This window comes from Theobroma cacao, chromosome 3, assembly GCF_053813885.1.
Source record: "Theobroma cacao isolate CCN51 chromosome 3, ASM5381388v1, whole genome shotgun sequence".
Taxonomy (NCBI): domain Eukaryota; kingdom Viridiplantae; phylum Streptophyta; class Magnoliopsida; order Malvales; family Malvaceae; genus Theobroma; species Theobroma cacao.
In genome coordinates this window covers 1,810,102-1,822,912 of record NC_142641.1, presented here as the reverse complement: position 1 = coordinate 1,822,912, position 12,811 = coordinate 1,810,102, and the positions used below count along the sequence as shown (strand labels likewise).

The following is a 12,811-nucleotide window of genomic DNA, read 5'->3' as shown; positions in this document are numbered from 1 at the left end:
TTTAACATTATTAAAGATCACAAGATACAAAAGGTATGAGATGACAACGAGGAAATCCCTTTCTATTGGAACCAAGAAATGTTTTAACCAGTCATTTCCCTTGCAAACATTATAAAAGAGCAATGTTGTCTTTTTCTCCTTGAGGAAAAGGGATATATTTCTAAACATTCTTACATTTATCTTAATTTTTTTGGACAAATTCCGTTTACATTTCTCGTGGTTTCAAATTGTTTTCGCATGACATTTTACAGCTTTTTTTTTTTTTCAAACGGAATAATTTGAATTTTTTTTCTAATTAGCATTATGTGGATAACTTTTATTTTCGCAAGAGATTAGATTAATTTTGATTTGATAATATTTTGACAATGTTACGGAAAAAAAAAATTAACAGCTTAACTCCTATGAGAATGAAAGTTATACATAAAGTAAGAAAGCATACGATGTTATGTGAAAAAAATTGAAACCACAAAAACCGACCGAGTTAACTTTTTTTTTTTTTTTGTGGTTTCAATCTGTTTGGTGGTTTATATTTTTTGGACTATAGGAGAAGGGGTGTTAATAGTAATTTGCGCACTTGGTTGCACAAAATTTTTCATCAGGTTGTGTAGTTTCATTGTGTGTTTTTTCTTAATGGACCCTGAAGTAAAATCGTTTTGAGCAATATGGGCTATTTATTGGATGGATGGGGTCCAACAAAGGTATAAGGCTTGGGCTATAGGCCCACTATTTAAAGGCCATCTCGACCTTGTTTGCAGGGTTGGGTCTTTGATTCCTATAGTTTCATTAATGGTTAAGCATCAGCCCAATTTCATTGGTTTTGCAGGAAAAGACAAATATATGGAGATGCGGGGGATCGAACCCCGTGCCTCTCGCATGCAAAGCGAGCGCTCTACCATTTGAGCTACATCCCCACTTGATGTGAGGCGAAACATCTTTTTTCCTGATTGCTGATTACAAAAACAATTTGCCTTCATTCAAATTTAAATACTCGAATTGAAAATTCACTAATTTTACTTAAATTATTAATTAAAATTAACTTATTAAAAAAATAAAATTTAAAATCATATTTATAATAATCAATAAATTTTGATAAATATTATATTAATTATAAGTAATCACATGATATGATTCATTAATTTTTAACAAAATTATATGATATGATTTGTTAATGTGATCATGTAATGGTTGATGCGATTAAATAATTAAATAACATAATCAAGTCATCTAACCAGATCATACGTGGTCTGGGTATTAATTGCCAATTTGGCCAATGGTTGCCACTTGCTGGATAGAGTCAGTGTTGTCTGCATATAGATGTAAGCATGACTTGATAAAGTGTTGCCTAAAACATGGAAAAATGAAAGCAACCTGTATTGGAAATTTGTCATGGTTTCTACCTAAATAGACTACCCTTCTTGTCACTTGCTAAGTGCAAAAGAACCATAAAGAAAAAAGGGCACATCTCTGCAACATATCAACTTCATTTTTACATCCCCTTTTATTTTCTTTTATTTTCAAGGGCTGCAACTGATTCAGATAGATGGGTGAAGTGTGCAATAAAAGTAGGACTTTTTTGTTGCTCGATGACTGTATTAATGGTGTAACTAGAGTGTAAAGTTGAGGGCATGGAAACTCAAGTATGGTTTCTTTTTCTGGTCTCTTATGTTAAACCATTGGGACTTCTGCTGGCACAATGATGCAACTGCCCTTTTCAGTGATTCTGGTCCGCACACCAAGACTCCAATGTTAGAACCATCAGTTTCATTTAGGAACTTGGAGAATACATCTGATGAGAATCCAAATGTGTTAGAACAATTGCTGGCAAAAAGTTACAAAAGTATGTCAGAGTGAAGGGCAGATATGACAATACCTTCAAAATTAGACCTTCCTCCAAAATGGACTTCATGATCCTCAACCGCACCTTTACTTTCAATTGAACTAAGTTCCTTTACTTTTTCTGCCTTTAGGCAGATAAGTGGTATTTCTTTCTTCAGCTTTCTCCATCTCAGATTAATTGCTACCAAGGTGGTGCATGCTAGAGATGTGATGAACGAGGATATGATGAGTATATCAGCAATCCAAGAGGGGCTCTTTTCTTTTGGTGCCTTGTTTTTGGAGGAATGGTTTCAGTTTCTGTGTTTTGTGAACCCTTTTTTTCATTATATTGAATCATAATGATCAGATGCTTAATAGATCTGTCAATATGCTTTTATCCAAAAAAATGAAAAAGGATCTGTTCATATGGCTTTAGGATTAACTTTGTTTTTCTCTTTTAGCATCACCCTTAATCATATCCTAACCAGTTTCCTCCACAAAGCAAATGATGGATTAAATGGATAAGCCATGTGGGGTAACTTGGAATTGAATCCATAAAAAGTGGCAGCTGGAGTTTTCTCTACATGACTCGATGAGATTTATTCCAATTATAATTGTGTTTGTGCACTGCAAGATGGATAAATCAAATCTAGCAAAGAAAATGAAGGTCTGATTGCTCTTCTAGAAAACGAAATCACCAATACCAGGTGATTAGATGAAGTCTAGACCTAGCTTATCTTGTGAGTTTGGCCTTCCAATATGGTGCAGAATTGGAAAACCTTCAAAACACAAACTACTGAACTCTGAATAACAGTAACTATATCAGGTTTCGATGTCCCAAAAATAAGTGAAATATCAAGGACAGGCTGCATCCTAGTCCTGGAAAAAGGACAAACTTAACTTATTTTGAATGCACTTGCCATGAATTCCCCATCCCCTTTTTCTTTCGAATGCACTTGCCATTTATCCTGGTCCTGCAAATGATATAGAGCAAGCATTTTCAGCTAGAAGGAAGGCAAACAAAGGAAAAGCAGCCTCAAATATGGTTTAATATTCTTAGTTACAAGGGAAATAATTCCAGAGAGTGAGATATCAGTTGTTGGTTAAGAAACCAGTGTTTGTTTTTTTAATAGTTAAGTTCTAGGAGAGACGATCTCCATCTGAGGTAGGACTGCATTAGGATATGCATGTCAGTATAAAATTGTGAAATAACACTGACATACCATGGTATCATGACAGAGATGATAATCAAACTCCTTTGATTCTAATGCCTATATATGGTTTAAAATGCTATTCCATTGATGAGTATCCTTCTTCCTAGACCACACCTGTCTGGGAAATAGTTTAGTGTCTCTTTGAACAGATATCAGATAACATTGCAGTTATATACATATATCATCAAATCATCCACATGCAACACACATGCAGCAAAAACTAGTTGTTATAAACAAATATTGATGTTATGGTGTATCTAATTCTATCTAACCAAATAAAATCTCTCCAGGTAACATTTTGGGACAACAGGATGAGGGCTACAGTGTTAGCCATTTAGATTGCTTGTGCGGTGGCATCCCCAAATAATTATTCTCATTTGGAAATTTGTGAACCATTTATTTCCTTTTGCTTCCTCAATCTTCTCATAATCTTCAACAGCTTTCTAGCTTAACATTTGTGGTTCAAGCTTTCCAATCAAAGTGTACCCTTTATTCAAGCATAATTCTAGTAACTAATTAGCATTACTAATCCTTAGTGCAGGCTTACAAGGAGAGCATTAGACAAGAACTCAAGAACATGATAGTCATTATCAAAAACAAAAGCCAAAACATGTATAGTTGACTACAAAGAAAACAAAAAGGAGGCTACATGTCTACACTTTTGCACTGTTTTCACAATCTAATGAGAAACAGTTTTGTCTAATCAAATCAAGGGTCATTTTGAATCTGCTCACAAATTGCAAAGCAATGATGACATGAAGTGCCAGGCTCGAGCACAGAAAAGAGAATTTCTGGTCTGGCATTTGATTTGTAACAGAGGAAGAGAATGCATTTTTCAAGCAACTCTAGTTTCCCTGTATCCAGGCTGTTTGATCCAAAACCATCGTTTGCTACATGCTATTTGACTTTGGTTATGCTTAAGTCATTAGATTCTCAGCTTCACATGTGAATTAAGCACATACATGATTACTGAGAAGAGCACACAATAACAGAAATGCATCTCTATGTAACTTAGAGAACAGGCCATTTACAGCCACTGCAACATAGAGGGGAAAAAATGTGCTAATTTTGCTGACGTGGCTGGGCACCATATAACACAGACAGCAAAGTGTTCTGTTCAGTGCCATTGCCACTAAGTTTTGAAACGGCATAGTCTATAAATTTAACAAGATCTTCAGGACTACAAACTCGAGATCCATAATTCTCAAATTCAGCCATCAAAACTTTCCTCATAGTACAGCTCCAATTCTCTTGTTCATGGATCACTGCATATATTCTGCCCAAACCACTGCATAGTTTAAGAAACTTAGGATCACTTAGAGATTCTCTCAAATCCAGGATGCCAAGATTTCCTTGCACACCACCTTCAGATTTCATCTTCAATGCTATTTTCCGCATAGATGCAAGGTTTTGAGCAAAATGCTGCACCATATCAGACCAATGCCTGTTTGAACTTTTGGACTTTGATTCATTATGTATATAATACAGTTCCACCACATTGGCTAATGAAAAGCGTGATATGAAGATGAAGAAGTCATTAAAATTCATGCCTGTAGAAAGAGGACCAACTTGTAAATAAAATATTATAAAGAGAATTGCAATTTATAATTTTCAAAAAAAAAAAAAAGAGAATTGCAATTTTGGCATATCAATTATCATGGTAAGTTGCAGAACAAACTCAAATCATGTTATCCACAAAAATATACACAAGGACTTTGAAATTCTTTAGTGGTACCAACTATAAGAATTTTTCAGAAAATCAGTAAATAACATGGCACTAGATGATGTAGTTATTCTTTTTGTATCTAATCAATAAGACATTCCACTAAAGTTAGGATTCAGCCATGAAAACCACCTAGAAGGAAAAAGGAAAACACAGTTTGGTCCAAGAAAAATCTGCCATTGAACATGTGGTAAATTAGCATCCCTATCAAGATTAATGATATACCTGTGTTTGCTGCAAGATTACGTTGACAGAGACCTTCAAAATTGTCACAGATGTCTTTGATATCCTCTATGTACTCCTTGGCCTCCTTGTAGTCTCTTAATAGCAGATCCCACTGAAAGAATAAATAACTTCATAAGACATATTTTATATTCCATAGAAGAACTGGGTTTATCTTATGTTTGTGAAATACCAGTCAGTAGTAACTGCACCTACCACCCAAGAGAGATTGTAGGCATTGAACCAGTTGTGGTTTATTGATATTGTGTCCTCCTGAAAAAAAAATTATGTTATGAGAACATGTTTAAGGAGATCTACCATTCAGCACAGGCAATAAGGCTATCTATAAAGAAATCATTTAGGAAATAATGGCATCTCTATGGCTTGAATTAGGACTAGAGTTTTAGGCAAACTACAGCGATGCAGGAGCTTTGGAACCTATGATTTAATAGACTGCAAAACTGCCTTTTACCCCTCTTTTTATGTTAGAACCACCCTAAAAGAATTGATCAGCCAATGTCCTTTCCTTCCTCTCTCCCTTTCATTTATCATACTCTATAGTCTATTCTCCTGACTGGTTACATTTTTAAATTGCATGCCTCCAAAGTATTGACAATATTTGGAGAGAACACAAAAAAGAAAAGGAATTAGTTACCAGATTATGGACTTGATGGTACCATCCACTAGGCACAAAGATAATTTCATTCTGTTCCTGTATGCATTCCATCCAGATTGCCTACACATAATATGAACATAAGAACATATGACTAAGGTGTTCAGCAGAGAGAAATTACAATTACAATTTGAAGCTCTAGAATGATGGGTTACCTTCTTAAAACCAGAGAATTTAGTTTCACTAATGTCATCAAAGATATTATAGACAGAGCTTTTCATGTTCCTGAAGTAAAATACAATGGCAGTTAAGAAACAATGAACCTAAAGACATGCGACAAGTGGAAGGTGCTTTCTTGTAACAGCAATCAGCTCCAATTGGCTATAATAGAAAGTGAGAATACAGACAATATCATTGGCATTTGTGATCACAACTCCACAAAACAATTCAGGTAAATTTTTATCTTGATGACTTTCATCTTTCTCTTGCCTCATTCCAATAGTTTTTGCCATTAGGTGACAATGCATATGGATCAAGACCACAAACCTGAACCCTAGGCCAAAATCACTAGAGGAGAGCTGCATAACCACCTGGTCCATATAAGGCAAGACGTACCTAGTCACAAGTTCGGGCAGCATACTAGGCTAATTTATGGCCCACCGTGCGTAGGAGACAGGTAGCACACATGCATCACCCCTAATTCTTAGGACATTGAGGTTCTTATTTAAAAGAGCACATCCCACCAAGGTAAGGGATCTCTCAAACACTCTTTACTTTTATTCTGCCTCTATAGCACCTTCACACCTTTGAAGTGTCAAAGCAGGACAAACTCCAGCACCTCCTAGGCCTCCTCTTGCTTTTTCTTTTTTCTTTTTTTCAGGTTTCTCCACTGCATCTTGCCCTTCTCTTGGGTTCCAGCGACGATAACAATAAATGCCAAAGAAACAGTTGTTATAGTTCTAATTAGTAGTCAAATACCCTTTCAGTTTTTTAGTAAGTCCCTTCCCTAAGTCTAAGAAACCTACAAAAGTTAAATGTCAAAAGATACACCTGTCTAATAATACATAGCGCAAGAAGTTGTGCATGCCTGTCAAACAGAAGATGGCATTGCAGAGGAGGCAGAAAAAGCCACTTCTTCTTGCCACACACGTTGGCTGACCAACTATATGATCTGAAAACATCAGCATGAAGAGGTGTCCAGGATCCTGCACAAGAGATTTAAATAGTTAGATAGTTGCCTTTAGGCTAAATATTCATGAATACAGAATAATAACTAAGCATCTTTATTGACGAGGTATATATCTATAGTATATCCAATCACAGAGATAAAGAGATTGCTGCGTCTATACTCAGACCTTTTGCTCCCATATACACAAAACGATAATCAGAGCAACATATATCATTATTCTCTTGGTTAGTGTCTGGATCGTCATGCATACGATAATTGTCAAGATAAAAATTGAGCCAATCATCAGTAAAAAACACCGGAGTTTTGTACGCTAGATATTCTGGATACTCCTGACAAAGAGATTGAAAAGGATATGAATGACTAAGACAACTAAGCTGCTGTAGTAACATATGTACATACAGCGTAACAGAAAATCTTAATCGCATCCACAAAATTGGCATGTTTTGGGTAATAACTATTAGTTTTGTTAAGAACAAGATTTTGCAAAATAAAATATGTAAAGTTGGAGCAAACACAAAATGACCAACAAAAACAACAGCAATATTATAATCATCATGAACAACAACAAAGAGAAAAAAAAAAAAAAAGGGAGGGCAGATAATTTGACATGATGCCAGAACAACAATGACCACAACGGCACATTAACGTATTTCATAGTTTGAGAAATCTAGTCTCTTCAAATCTTACCTAAACAGTTTTGTAAGTTGACATATATTTCTCCTTTGTTTCACATATAATTAGGGCAAAAAACCTAGATGTCTATGATTCTGTTCACCAAGAGATTCCAAGACTTACATCATATGCTACTGCATCTTTAGAGTTAATAGTACATTTTGATGGTTGACATAAATATATCCAAGTGCACTGATTTCTAACAATCTGACATATTGCAATGTGCAATTAGAATGAAACTCTAGGAAACTCTACCACATACCTAGAAAACTTTCATTGCCACTAACAATTTCTAATAAAGAGGGTGAACGTACACCCCAAAAAGCTTAGCGTTTTAACAAACTGCAATGATATATGAGTTCTCAAAACAATATTGCTTGAGAATCGACAATCAGGAAGATTAGAGGTGAACAAAGAGTGGAACCACCATGAAACAATCATCAAGTTAATAGTAATTATCAAAAGCATATAAGGCACCTTCACAAAATGCCAGTCCTTCAAATAAAGCACCGACTTGCCATTACCATTACCATCAAGGTCCTCTACAGAACCCTGAAGCCAGTGATTAACAAACTCCAAAACAGACATCTCTACCCTTTTCTGATCAGTGAATTCCCTTGCACCACAATCTGCGACCTATGAACACAATACATAAATTCAAGGGATTTAAATCAAACAGCCAATACCCCAAATCTACAAAGAATCCAAAACGAGTGAAACTGAAACCAATCTGTCCTAAAAACAATTTGAAAAACAAAAAAGATGCAAAATTTAGAAAGAATAAATACCTGAACTTTGGATTTACCAAAATGGGTAGAGAAGAAATGGAGGTTAGGTTGTCCATTGGAGGAAACCCAGTCTTTGCAAGCTCCCCAATCATCCATCAAACCAGTTAAAACCACAGGCTGGTTTTTGGCTAAGTATCTTTCAGCAAACTCACTGTAGGAAAGTTCTCTTCCATTTACCTTCTCAATCTGCCCCCCAATCTTTATACCCATTTTCCCTTTGCCTCTGTTTTCCTTGACGGCTCAGTTAATTATGATCTTCAGACAAAGGGAATCACTCAGGACTAGTTCGGAGTGGTTTTTGAGTTGAGTTGGACACGTGCGTTAAACCCGAAATGTCATTTTCAGTTTAAACGTAGAAAAAGCCACGTGGCTTCTCAGGGTAGGTTAGGAAATGATAATTCGGAAAAGTCGTCGTGTACGGACGCTAGCCACAGAAATGAAGGTGGCAAACAAAATATCCCACCCGCCGCAGCTCCTACACTCCTGCTCGTGCTCTAAACTGAAGTGCTGGGTTAATTTTAGAAGACACGGCGGATTCATGCTATTCAGCCTCGGAAGGGTGCCAAACCACCTTCTTCTGCTGAACAGTAAGTGTTATTTACTTGTTCTTTTCATTTGGTTTTCATATCTGTCTTTTCTTTTTTTTACACTTCTGGAGTGAAAAAGAATAAAAGTTTATTCCTTTTTGAGCTTTGATGAAACTTTGTAGTCGAAGTTATGATAAATGTGCTTATATTCGTTTGAATTTGGCTTTTCTTTAGTTTGGTGATCGATTTCTAATGAAATTTGGTTGCTTTCTGGTTCCAAACAGACGTAGTTAAGGGAAATAAATTAAATTATGATCATTTATATTTTACATATGATGAACAATTATGTTAGTATGTATTTGGATGATCATGAATTGATGATTTCTCCTGAACGTGATCATCCTTGTCTGTTTGAGGATATAATACTCTGTTTTGGCAGCAGTTTGGTGTGTAATAATGTTTGTTTTGGAAGGATATGGAGTGATCCCTTCTTACTACATATTCTAGTGGGAATCAGTTGTTTGCTTGTTTGCAAAACTTACTTTGAGGTTGTCCTGGTAAATGTTATTTGGTTCAACCCTTTTCAGTGGCATAATTTCTGTGATATCATGAATCAGGAAATTAAGTAAAAAGGATTCCTCCACCACAATTTTCGACTGCAAGAAGTCTCCCAACCATCTTATTGTTGATGAAGTTATCGATGATGATAATTCCTTGGTTGCCATGCACCCTAATGCAATGGACAAGCTTCAGCTTTTCTGAGGAGATACGGTTTAATAGAGGTGAGTGTTATCTCTTATTACCCTGCTTGGTGTTAGATATACTTCTGTTAACTGGAGAATTTACTAATCTTCTTTTTTGTGGTTCAGGGTAAGAAGAGAAGGGACACAGTTTGCATTGTTCTTGCCGATGAACAATGTGAAGGACAAAAATTTAGAATGATCAAGGTTGTAAGATCCAATCTAAGAGTACACCTTGGGATGTTGTGTCTGTTCTTCATCACTGTCCTTATGTGAAGCATGGGAACCCAGTTCATATCCTTCCAATTGATGATACAAGTGATGGTTTAACTATTGACCTAGGTGTATTTCTGCGGTGTAAGTTTTATTTTATACTTTTCCTCCTTTAAGGAGAAATCTATTTCATTCTTTTTTTTTTTTTGTTTACCTTTTGTTTCTCTTAATTATTAGATTATTCTGACATTATGTAACTGTTGCTTCCTGGTTCAATAGCATACTTTCTGGAAGATTACCCACCTGTAAGAAAAGGTGACATTTTCATAGCTAAAGGTGCAATGAGAACTGCTGAATTTAAAGTAATCGACACAGACCCTGGTGAATATTGTGTTGTTGTATCAGATACAATTGTAAACCGGGAAGGAGAGCCTATTACAGCCGTTACAAATATGCTACAGAGAAAGTATTGTAGCCTGGTGAATATCATGTTGTTGCACCAGATACTGTTGTAACCTGGTGAATATGTCAGTGTGACCGCAAATACGCTATTAGAGGAAGTATTGAGAAGGTAAGATATATCCTTCAGCATGAAATGCCTAACATATTTGCATAAGTATGCCTAATCACGAAATCTCAAGTTGTTCAAATACATAGGTTAAAGATATTTGTTGGTACCACACAAGTTGGATACAATTATTAATCTTTTGTTTATATTTTCGTTCTCTTCTTTTCTGCTATGTGAGTTTTATGTGTGTGTTTTGTTTTCATGCTACTAGCTGGGGATGTCAGGATCCTGGGAGGGAGAAAAAGAAGAGAGAAAACCCTGAAAAAATTGAAGAAGATGAAATTGATGATGTTGCTGATATAAAAGGCAGCACTTTGAGGAATCAATAAAACATGCTCGCTGAAGTGTTAGCAATGAGATATCAGGAAGTACCAGCTCTTTCCTCAGATATAGCAGCAATCCCATGTATTTGGTTCTGGATTTCGTTTTCCAGAAAGAAGAGAAAATGCCACCAGAGGAGCATCAGACCCATTTTCTTCTGCCGCAGCTGCTGGTGATGATGATGATCTGTACAGCTGAATTGAAACCATTTCATTTTGAAGGTATGCAGTCTGTAACATGCAGTTGCACAACAATATAGTCCATGTGATATGTTCATTATGAAAGAACTAGTGTTTGGCATTCTATTTTAGTTTCTAATTATTTCCATGTTTATTGTCATTTAAGAATTTTATGGTCTCTGATTAGAAGTGCGTTATCATATTGAGCAAGGCTTGATCTATCTTGTCGATTGTACACTGGTATTCTGGTTTGGTTTCTTTGAATTGGTTAAGGCCCGCTATGGTGCCTTTGGATATTGGCTGTGCTTAACCGTTTGAGCCCATAGCCTTGACATTGGGTTGAATCAGTCAAATAAAGCATCTCTGAATGGCATCTAATTGGCAAGATTTTGTACCATCGTTTAAGAATGGTTAGAGGCTACTTAGAGCAATTGAAATTGACACGACTCTGTCGACAAACATTCTTGACAGCAATCAATCTGTACGTAGTAAATTTTCTACCTTTTTGCAGTGCTTGTTACACATGGGATGGGGTTCTAAAGAACGGAGTTGTTGGCCATTAAACCTTGCCCTGGAAAATGTGATGTTAACATCAAAAGGTAAGGAATCAGGAGATTAGAAAGTTGTGTGTTTTTTTAGGACCAAACATATCCTGGTAAGCAGAAAAGGGTTATTATTGTTTTCATGGTGAAAAAAATTACAGAGCAGAAAACCTGAGGATTCACCTTCTGATTCTATAAATTGCTGAACCAATGGTCATAATGACAAAGCTGTGCTGAAAGTGATCCATCATTAGTCCGTCCTTTGCCCCTATCTTTCGACTTGATGACCTATGGGGTGATGTGGGATCGCCTCCCCTGCTGCATGTGGTGGACCTTTTTTCCTTTAGATTTCCTCACTAACAAAATACAGCATTCATCATGTCCTTGCGGGATATGTTGGAAATCTTTGATGTGCCTTTTCTTCTTCCCAGTTTCCCAAAATATATGGTAAATGGTTTATTTTCCTTCTCTTAATTCTTTATTGGTACAAATCAGAATACATGGTTTATTTCCAGGAGGTCTTGTTCTTTGTTTCGCGAATCAGGCCCATCGCACCAGATGATAATCTCCCATGAGGGCTCCATTAGGTTGTAAAAGTCTCTGGATTTTTTTGTCAGCTTTACCACATGCGGCAGGTAAATGCAAATCAGGTGCTGAAGTAGTTATTTAACTTGATTTCTCTTGCTGCATTAGGAAATAGTAGTAGTAATGTTGATTTTACTGTCAGAAAACTTCCTGGAAGTTTTTCATTTGCATCTGATTAGAAAAGGAAGAGACGAAAGCTGATGCATGGGTGTGAATTTGCCAACTGCTGCTAATTAAACTTAACCAAGACTGACATGATCAAAAGGTTGCTTGGAATTTGGATGCATAACCAGTCTCCGAAGCTGATGAGTAAGTTATTTGAGAAAGACAGACAGCCAGCCAGCCAACCAAACGTACTGATCGAAAGTGCATGCAAATTTGTAGATTGATTTAACATTTGAAGGGATGTCTCGTTTTGCTTGTAGTTGTAGCTAGAAGCTTTGTTTTTTCACATGATCACATCCCCAATATTCCATTATCAAAATGTTGATAATTCTTGTACTAGCAGGTTGCATCCATCTCACATGGTGGGGACCTTGATGGGTTTCCAAGGCGTCCTCTCCTTATCCTTAAAAACAATTACACATGGAAAGAGAAAGAGAGAAAAGGAGAGAGAGAGATTGGGAAGGCTAATCATTGCCGACATTTCCTCACAGCCACACATCCTCCTCCTCTCCCTCCTTTCCTCATTCCCAAGGGAGTGAAAAATCATTCTCGAAAACGCCTTTTATAAACCTTGCAGACGCCACACAGCACACATCCTTTAAGATCAATGGTTTCCACAGAAAATTATAGAAAATGACTTCACGTCCAAGCAGCATTTCCATGTTCCCCTACGTCATTATCTGCCTTTTCTTGTTTTGCATCTGTTTCTTGCATTTTGATGAAAATGCCATGTAA

The 12,811-nt window shown here is 36.4% G+C and overlaps 1 protein-coding gene, 2 long non-coding RNA genes and 1 other non-coding gene across 15 annotated transcripts; 1 reads left to right on the top strand and 3 right to left on the bottom strand.

The window, feature by feature from the left end:
• Positions 1-838: 838 nt before the first annotated feature.
• On the bottom strand, positions 839-911 carry TRNAA-UGC (transfer RNA alanine (anticodon UGC)). Its single transcript has one exon. It is a non-coding gene; the product is annotated as a tRNA-Ala (tRNA).
• Positions 912-1,467: 556 nt separating this feature from the next.
• On the bottom strand, positions 1,468-2,236 carry LOC148763442 (uncharacterized). The gene is made up of 2 exons (XR_016025455.1): positions 1,871-2,236; positions 1,468-1,786 (listed from the first exon to the last, which is right to left on the bottom strand). It is a non-coding gene; the product is annotated as an uncharacterized LOC148763442 (long non-coding RNA).
• A 1,779-nt stretch (positions 2,237-4,015) lies between these two features.
• LOC18604023 (arginine-specific demethylase JMJ20-like) lies at positions 4,016-8,515 on the bottom strand. Of its 4 annotated transcripts, XM_007036314.3 has the most exons (9): positions 8,237-8,515; positions 7,926-8,084; positions 6,943-7,105; positions 6,675-6,792; positions 5,803-5,872; positions 5,630-5,710; positions 5,191-5,247; positions 4,978-5,089; positions 4,016-4,579 (listed from the first exon to the last, which is right to left on the bottom strand). In XM_007036314.3, exons 1-9 carry the CDS (start codon positions 8,444-8,446, stop codon positions 4,092-4,094), a joined length of 1,458 nt encoding a protein of 485 aa, XP_007036376.3. In that variant the 5' UTR covers positions 8,447-8,515; the 3' UTR covers positions 4,016-4,091. The 4 variants fall into 4 exon arrangements, with proteins under 4 accessions (XP_007036376.3, XP_017973190.2, XP_017973191.2 ...); XM_018117701.2 differs by lacking the exon at positions 6,943-7,105 and having other exon boundaries at positions 6,638-6,792; XM_018117702.2 differs by lacking the exon at positions 6,943-7,105 and having other exon boundaries at positions 7,973-8,084.
• Positions 8,516-8,676: 161 nt separating this feature from the next.
• On the top strand, positions 8,677-12,404 carry LOC18604022 (uncharacterized). Of its 9 annotated transcripts, none has more exons than XR_016025266.1 (8): positions 8,677-8,823; positions 9,381-9,545; positions 9,633-9,860; positions 9,996-10,287; positions 10,496-10,826; positions 11,296-11,383; positions 11,842-11,961; positions 12,054-12,404. It is a non-coding gene; the product is annotated as an uncharacterized LOC18604022 (long non-coding RNA). The 9 variants fall into 9 exon arrangements; XR_016025264.1 differs by having other exon boundaries at positions 11,488-11,961; XR_016025270.1 differs by having other exon boundaries at positions 11,296-11,773; positions 11,871-11,961; positions 12,091-12,404.
• Positions 12,405-12,811: the final 407 nt, after the last annotated feature.

Excerpts from the sequence above, each read along its gene's own strand:
- LOC18604023 (XM_007036314.3), bottom strand. The coding sequence starts at position 8,446 with ATGGGTATAAAGATTGGGGGGCAGATTGAGAAGGTAAATGGAAGAGAA. Across the intron at positions 8,085-8,236 it reads TTGGTAAATCCAAAGTTCAG|GTCGCAGATTGTGGTGCAAG; the intron begins GTATTTATTCTT and ends TTGTGTTCATAG. Across the intron at positions 4,580-4,977 it reads TAATCTTGCAGCAAACACAG|GCATGAATTTTAATGACTTC; the intron begins GTATATCATTAA and ends CTCTTTCTACAG.